The sequence below is a fragment of the Petromyzon marinus genome, chromosome 25, assembly GCF_048934315.1.
Source record: "Petromyzon marinus isolate PM22_M1 ecotype Great Lakes invasive population chromosome 25, UKy_Petmar_22M1.pri1.0, whole genome shotgun sequence".
NCBI classification, from domain to species: domain Eukaryota; kingdom Metazoa; phylum Chordata; class Hyperoartia; order Petromyzontiformes; family Petromyzontidae; genus Petromyzon; species Petromyzon marinus.
In genome coordinates, this window is record NC_133691.1 from 20,638,191 (window position 1) to 20,646,772 (window position 8,582).

The following is an 8,582-nucleotide window of genomic DNA, read 5'->3' on the forward strand; positions in this document are numbered from 1 at the left end:
CTGTCCCTCGCTTAAACGCAACTCTCACTCGTGGCTAGCCTACAACACAACGCTCGCCATCTGACACTGACGGCGCTGAACTAAGACAGGCAACTACTGCTAGCAGCACAATTATCAAGTGGATGACGACAGCGGCGAAGGCGACGATCTTCAACAGCAACGACGACGACGACGACGGCGATCCCACTCCAAACGATGGCCCTCATCCCCTGCTCGGGGTCCCCTTTAATCCTCTTAGCGCGGCCTCGCTCCCCTCCGGCCACGCTCCCCTTCTAGAATCTACTAGCAGGATCTCGACGTGTCCTACCCGAGATCCTTCTCAGGTCTATCACGTGGTCTGCTGTCAATCAGGGCTGCTTCACTCTGCAGATCCCCTTCCCTGCCAGCAGCCAGCGCTATGCTACGTAGTGACCAATTCTATGTGACTACACATACACAACATCCTGACCATCACTCGCCTATGCGGATGATAAAATATCAAGCATTGTAGATTTAATTCTGATCTACTGTTGTTCGTTTTGATTGATTTTGGCACAGTTTAAAATATATATTTTAATATCAGTACCAGCGGGAAGTACCCAGCGTTTCCCGGGGCAAAAATATATTTACAAACTTGTCTTCTCTTAAAAACATAACATATACATACACAAACACTAAGCTATTGTGCCATTTGTCCATTTGTCCGTCAACAAAATTATAGGAGCGACACTAGAAAAACGGCGTATTCTATTATTTAATTTTTTTTCTGTCAACGTGACTTAACCGAAAAAACCAAAGAGTAATTCCTGCAGTCACGAAAACTTTGAATCTAGTTTTAGCGTGTTAATGTTAAATAAACGTGTTGTCTCCTATAGAAGCCTGAGTCTCCATTTGAGCCCACTACAACTGGTGTTGGAAGTGGCCAAACGTTAGTTAATTAACTATAGATTATGGAGACTAGGCGAACAATACGTACCAGGTCTCCAGATGAAGAGGACGACGACCCACCGGCCCCGGGGATGTCGGCGCAATCCCCCAGCCCCCACTGGGGGCCTGGGGTGTCCACCTCCGGTTCCAAACCGCCCTCCAAATTGCCTTACCTACGAGTCCTACTTGGTACAGGCCGGACCCGCTATTGCCGCCTGTTGGGCCCTGACTGCAGCTACATATTTTCCAGTAGTGGTGGCGGCGTATTACGCCTGACAATTACCCACCACATTAAGAAGCACGATGGTAGCTTGCAGTTGTGTGTCGACTTTAGGAAGCTTCATAAGATATCGGTGGCTGACGCGTATCCTCTCCCTCGGATGGACGATTCCCTGGACGCTCTGGCGGGAGCACAGAACTTCTCCACCCTTGATCTCCTGTCCGGATTTTGGCATTTGCCACTAAATGAGGCCTCTAAACCCAAACGGCTTTTCGAACACCTCAAGGCCTGTTTGAATTAAATCAGCTTCCCATGGGACTCCACGCAGCACCGGCTACGTTCCAATGACTGATGGAGCTGGTGCTGGCTGGACTTCAATGGGACTCATGCTTACAATACCTCGACGATGTCATCGTCTTCAGCCGTACGTTCAAAGAACATCTTGATTGGTTACGCGCTGTCTTTCTTAAAATGCGAGCGGCCCATCTCAAATTCAAGCCGCAGAAGTGTTACCCCCTTCAGAAATCCGTGCGGTATCTCGGTCATATTGTCAGTAAATCGGGCATTGCGATAGATCCCGACAAAACCACGTGTGTTCGGACGTGGCCGACCCCCACGTTGATGATGCAGGTGCAGAGTTTTATTGGTTTTGCGTCTTATTATTGCCGGTTTGTCACTGGGTTCACTACCTTCGCAAAACCTCTCCACGCCTTGACGGTTATGGGTCAGAGGTTTCATTGGGGGGAGGAGGAAGCCGCATTTGTTGCGCTTCGCAATTCCCCTCCGCTACTCTGACTTTGCCATGCCGTGCGTCCTTGATACTGACGCAACCAACACCAGCATTGGCGCGGTTCTGTCCCAGGTTGTCAACGGGGTGGAGTGTGTTGTTGCATACGGCAGCAGAGTGCTGTCGCCAGCCGAACAGCGTTACTGTGTCACGCGCCGGGAACTATTCAGGTCTCCCGCATTAACGAGTTGATTGCTCTGGACATCCCTGGTTCGGTTCCCGTCACCCCTCGTGGGAATAAATATTTGTTGGTTGGCGTCGAATATTTATCGCGCTGGCCGATGGCCTGGCAGCTATGGATGGGAGCCATCCGGTAGTGCCACCTAGGCACATGCCATGGTACAATGGTGAGCACACAGGACTTGTAATCAATACAGAGGTACTATGTACAGGGGCGGCAAGCAGCTAAAAAATGGTGCACGTTTATTATAAATACGACATTCTCAAATGGTTTCGAAATTAAGTGTCTTATCAGCAGAATCGTGCAGAGTTTCTGCCGAACATACACAGCATTAGTTCCTAACACACTTTGGCAGAGTTGGTGTCACTGCCTGGGAAAGGAACATTAATGGTGATTTTGTGGAAAGTCAGGTGAAATGGGTGGTTGGTCAGACTGACCAGCACCCTGTGCTGTGTGGATCGCTCGTGGTTCTGGCCACCAATCGCCAAGCAAATTGGTTGCAGAGACTTCCACGTGTAGAGTGACTTCAGTTGTGTGCAACCGAGTTGCGCAACTGCTTGCACCGGCTGTGGCCGTGTGCGGAAAGCTAACTCGGGTCAAACCTGGGTTTCGAAGCGCGGTGTAGCGTTAACCATGACACTACCGCTCCACACAATCACACACACGTGAAGATCGACACCAAATACGTGCTCTGTTGCACCGCACAGCAACTCACACGCACACTGCAGTGTCCAATAACAACACAAATGTATTAATCATGACAACCACCTGCTCTGCCACTCAAAGCAATGTCCATCACATGGCCATCAACGCGACACATATAGTTCATCACGGTCACCCGACCAGCAGGAGTCACGTGTGTGAGCAGTCCGTGAATGTCGCCGGGCTATGGTGATGCAGTGGTGTGGGTTGGACAAGGGGCGGATGATGATGTCTGTCATGGAAATCTGTGGAGCGGCACGGAACAAAAGTGGGACGGGTGGCCCAGTGTGGAGCAGGAGCCGCTCGGCTGGGACGAAGGTGGGGAGGAATCCACTGATCCGGTGGAGGCGTGGGGAGGAGGGCGGGACGCCGCGTGAAGCGCGACTCGTGGGAGTGGTGCCAGGCAGAAGGGGCACCTGGGACTCCGTACGCGGGACCCCGGCCGTTGCACCTGGGCTGGGGGGGGATCCGCTGCCCTGCAGGTGGAGCGAGGCCGGGGGGAAGGTGCTCTCGGTCCGGGTGGATGGGACGAATCAATGCGGATGGAGTTGAGGATTCGAGAGGAGGTTTGCGGAGGCGGGGAGGAAGGCGGCTGTTGCGGGACTTGCGGTAACGCTGCCGTGAAGAATAGGGAGCAAAAGACTCGTGTGCCGGGCCCGGTCTGGTATCACGGTGGCGTGGAAGAACCCAGGGCTCTGGTGGAGGTGGAGGCAGGTGGAAAGCAGGGAGCTCCCAATCCTGGGGTTTAGCTTGATTACTCATGGGTGGAGGTGATGGTGCGAGTGGCGGTGGTGGCGATAGTGGCAGTGGAAGCGATGGCAGAAGTGGAGGTTGAGGCAATGGCAGGAGTGAAGGTGGAGTCGATGTCAGCAGTGGGGGTAGAGTTGATATCAGTGGTGGAGGCAATGGCCTGAGTAGAGATGGAGGCGATGGCAGCAGTGGAGTTGAGGATTCGAGAGGAGGTTTGCGGAGGCGGGGAGGAAGGCGGCTGTTGCGGGACTTGCGGTAACGCTGCCGTGAAGAACAGGGAGCAAAAGACTCGTGTGCCGGGCCCGGTCTGGTATCACGGTGGGGTGGAGGAGCCCAGGGCTCTGGTGGAGGTGGAGGCAGGTGGAAAGCAGGGAGCTCCCAATCCTGGGGGTTAGCTTGATTACTCATGGGTGGAGGTGATGGTGCGAGTGGCGGTGGTGGCGATAGTGGCAGTGGAGGCGATGGCAGAAGTGAAGGTTGAGGCAATGGCAGGAGTGAAGGTGGAGTCGATGTCAGCAGTGGGGGTAGAGTTGATATCAGTGGTGGAGGCAATGGCCTGAGTAGAGATGGAGGCGATTGCCTGAGTAGAGGTGGAGACGATGGCCTGAGTAGAGGTGGAGGCGATGGCCTGAGTAGAGGTAGAGGCGATGGCCTGAGTTGAGGTGGAGACGATGGCATGAGTAGAGGTGGAGGCAATGGCCTGAGTAGAGATGGAGGCGATGGCCTGAGTAGAGGTGGAGGCGATGGCCTGAGTGGAGGTGGAGGCGATGGCCTGAGTTGAGGTGGAGACGATGGCATGAGTGGAGGTAGAGGCGATTGCCTGAGTGGAGGTGGAGGCGATGGCCTGAGTAGAGGTGGAGGCGATGGCCTGAGTGGAGGTGGAGGCGATGGCCTGAGTAGAGGTGGAGGCGATGGCCCGAGTGGAGGTGGAGAAGATGGCCCGAGTGGAGGTGGAGGCGATGGCCTGAGTGGAGGTGGAGGCGATGGAAGCAGTGGAGGTGGAGTTGATATCAGTGGGGGAGGCGATGGCCTGAGTAGAGATGGAGACGATGTCCTGAGTGGAGGTGGAGGCGATGGCCTGAGTAGAGGTGGAGGCGATGGCCTGAGTTGAGGTGGAGACGATGGCATGAGTAGAGGTGGAGGCGATGGCCTGAGTAGAGATGGAGGCGATGGCCTGAGTAGAGGTGGAGGCGATGGCCTGAGTAGAGGTGGAGGCGATGGCCCGAGTGGAGGTGGAGAAGATGGCCCGAGTGGAGGTGGAGGCGATGGCCTGAGTGGAGGTGGAGGCGATGGAAGCAGTGGAGGTGGAGTTGATATCAGTGGGGGAGGCGATGGCCTGAGTAGAGATGGAGACGATGTCCTGAGTGGAGGTGGAGGCGATGGCCTGAGTAGAGGTGGAGGCGATGGCCTGAGTTGAGGTGGAGACGATGGCATGAGTAGAGGTGGAGGCGATGGCCTGAGTAGAGATGGAGGCGATGGCCTGAGTAGAGGTGGAGGCGATGGCCTGAGTAGAGGTGGAGGCGATGGCCCGAGTGGAGGTAGAGGCGATTGCCTGAGTGGAGGTGGAGGCGATGGCCTGAGTAGAGGTGGAGGCGATGGCCTGAGTGGAGGTGGAGGCGATGGCCTGAGTAGAGGTGGAGGCGATGGCCCGAGTGGAGGTGGAGAAGATGGCCCGAGTGGAGGTGGAGGCGATGGCCTGAGTGGAGGTGGAGGCGATGGAAGCAGTGGAGGTGCAGTTGATATCAGTGGGGGAGGCGATGGCCTGAGTAGAGATGGAGACGATGTCCTGAGTGGAGGTGGAGGCGATGGCCTGAGTAGAGGTGGAGGCGATGGCCTGAGTAGAGGTGGAGGCGATGGCCCGAGTGGAGGTGGAGGCGATGGCCCGAGTGGAGGTGGAGGCGATGGCCCGAGTGGAGGTGGAGGCGATGGAAGCATTGGAGGTGGAGTTGATATCAGTGGGGGAGGCGATGGCCTGAGTAGAGATGGAGGCGATGGCCTGAGTGGAGGTGGAGGCGATGGCAGCGGGGGAGGCGATGGCAGCGGTGGAGGCGATGGCCCGAGTAGAGATGGAGGCAATGGCCCGAGTGGAGGTGGAGGCGATGGCCCCAGTGGGAGCGATGGCCTGAGTGGAGCTGGATTCGTCAGGTGAGGAGCACAGCTCTGCTTGGTGCCGGGGCTGTTTCCCCTCCCCTGCGCCCGCCGCTTTCGTCTCCGCGCCGCGGCCATACGAGCCCAGGGACTCGGTGCTCGGCCGAGACCTCCACCTTTCTTTCTCTGCAGCGCCCGGGAAATCTTCCTCCTTCCGGTCCTCATCCTCATTCTCATCGCTCTCTGCAAAAGTTACGAAAAACATCAACGGCGTCATTAGCTGAATCTCCCTGCTCCGTGTCTGTGAGTGCGTTGTGACCCTGGGGACAGACTTGCGAGTTTGTTTTTTACGTTTTTGAGCCAGGAGGCCAGGATTGGGAAAAACTTGGGCCACTTTTCATCCAGGCAACTGGAGAGCAGCACAGACTAAGTCTTACTTACCAAACATTTAAACTAACAACAGCATACTCTTTGGTATCTTTCGGTAAAATCACGTAGATAGAAAAATAACTAATAAAGTGAAACCTTGGATTGCGAGCATAATTCCTTCTGGAAACGTGCTCTTAATCCAAAGCACTCGTATATCAAAGCGAATTTCCCCCATAAGAAATAATGGAAACTCAGATGATTCGTTCCACAAACCAAAAATACCGTATTCATATAAAAAATATTAATACAAAATACCTTTTTATATTTTTATTATTTAATATAAAGTAATCAAATTTATTAATTACATTTAATCGTGGCTGGTGTGAGGGAGACGAGATAGAGGATGGTTATTGTGTAGGACGACTTTCACTTGCAGTACAGTTACTAAAGAACAGTCACTACACATGGACACAAAATAAAAAAATGCTTTACGCACACACGTATTCACAACACTACAGTACTGTAGTAAACAGTATACACGTAGTCACAACACTATAGTACTGTAGTAAACAGTATACACGTGGTCACAACACTATAGTACTATAGTAAACAAGATAGGTTCGCACGGATGTTGACTATACGAGTGAGGCACACCGACTGAGACCGAGCATGGGAGACGATTACCCACAATCCCGCAGTATACACGTGGTCACAACACTATAGTACTATAGTAAACAGTATACACGTGGTCACAACACTATAGTACTGTAGTAAACAGTACACACGTGGTCACAACACTATAGTACTGTAGTAAACAGTATACACGTGGTCACAACACTAGAGTACTATAAAAAATACAGTATACACGTGGTCACAACACTACAGTACTATAGTAAACAGTATACACGTGGTCACAACACTATAGTACTGTAGTAAACAGTACACACTTGGTCACAACACTATAGTACTGTAGTAAAGAGTATACACGTGGTCACAACACTATAGTACTGTAGTAAACAGTATACACGTGGTCACACTATAGTACTATAGTAAACAGTATACACGTGGTCACAACACTATAGTACTGTAGTAAACATTACACACGTGATCACAACACTATAGTACTGTAGTAAACATTACACACGTGGTCACAACACTATAGTACTGTAGCAAACAGTGTACACGTGGTCACAACACTATAGTACTATAGTAAACAGTACACACGTGGTCACACCACTATAGTACTGTAGTAAACAGTATACACGTGGTCACAACATTATAGTACTATAGTAAACAGTATACACGTGGTCACAACACTATAGTACTATAGTAAACAGTATAGACGTGGTCACAACACTATAGTACTATAGTAAACAGTATACACGTGGTCACAACACTATAGTACTGTAGTAAACAGTATACACGTGGTCCCAACACTATAGTACTATAGTAAACAGTATACACGTGGTCCCAACACTATAGTACTATAGTAAACAGTATACACGTGGTCACAACACTACAGTACTATAGTAAACAGTATACACTTGGTCACAACACTATAGTACTGTAGTAAACAGTATACACGTGGTCACAACACTATAGTACTATAGTAAACAGTATACACGTGGTCACAACACTATAGTACTATAGTAAACAGTATACACGTGGTCACAACACTATAGTACTATAGTAAACAGTATACACGTGGTCACAACACTATAGTACTGTAGTAAACAGTATACACGTGGTCCCAACACTATAGTACTATAGTAAACAGTATACACGTGGTCACAAGACTATAGTACTGTAGTATACAGTATACACGTGGTCACAACACTACAGTACTATAGTAAACAGTATGCACGTGGTCACAACACTATAGTACTGTAGTAAACAGTATAGACGTGGTCACAACACTATAGTACTATAGTAAACAGTATACACATGGTCACAACACTATAGTACTATAGGAAACAGTATACACGTGGTCACAACACTATAGTACTGTAGTAAACAGTATACACGTGGTCCCAACACTATAGTACTATAGTAAACAGTATACACGTGGTCACAAGACTATAGTACTGTAGTATACAGTATACACGTGGTCACAACACTACAGTACTATAGTAAACAGTATGCACGTGGTCACAACACTATAGTACTGTAGTAAACAGTATAGACGTGGTCACAACACTATAGTACTATAGTAAACAGTATACACATGGTCACAACACTATAGTACTATAGTAAACAGTATACACGTGGTCACAACACTATAGTACTGTAGTAAACAGTATACACGTGGTCCCAACACTATAGTACTATAGTAAACAGTATACACGTGGTCACAACACTATATTACTGTAGTATACAGTATACACGTGGTCACAACACTACAGTACTATAGTAAACAGTATGCACGTGGTCACAACACTATAGTACTGTAGTAAACAGTATAGACGTGGTCACAACACTATAGTACTATAGTAAACAGTATACACATGGTCACAACACTATAGTACTATAGTAAACAGTATACACGTGGTCACAACACTATAGTACTGTAGTAAACAGTA

The 8,582-nt window shown here is 50.2% G+C and overlaps 1 protein-coding gene across 1 annotated transcript; it reads right to left on the reverse strand.

Annotated features, from left to right (window-relative positions):
• Positions 1-2,824: 2,824 nt before the first annotated feature.
• LOC142929162 (uncharacterized) lies at positions 2,825-5,926 on the reverse strand. The gene is made up of 2 exons (XM_076069814.1): positions 4,917-5,926; positions 2,825-4,682 (listed from the first exon to the last, which is right to left on the reverse strand). Exons 1-2 carry the CDS (start codon positions 5,909-5,911, stop codon positions 3,947-3,949), a joined length of 1,731 nt encoding a protein of 576 aa, XP_075925929.1. The 5' UTR covers positions 5,912-5,926; the 3' UTR covers positions 2,825-3,946.
• Between the last annotated feature and the right edge of the window lie 2,656 nt (positions 5,927-8,582).

Coding starts and splice junctions, on each gene's coding strand:
- LOC142929162 (XM_076069814.1), bottom strand. CDS start 5,911: ATGACGCCGTTGATGTTTTTCGTAACTTTTGCAGAGAGCGATGAGAAT. Junction 4,683..4,916: donor ACTCAGGCCATCGCCTCCAC/CTCCACTCAGGA, acceptor CATCGCCTCCAC/CTCTACTCATGCCATCGTCT.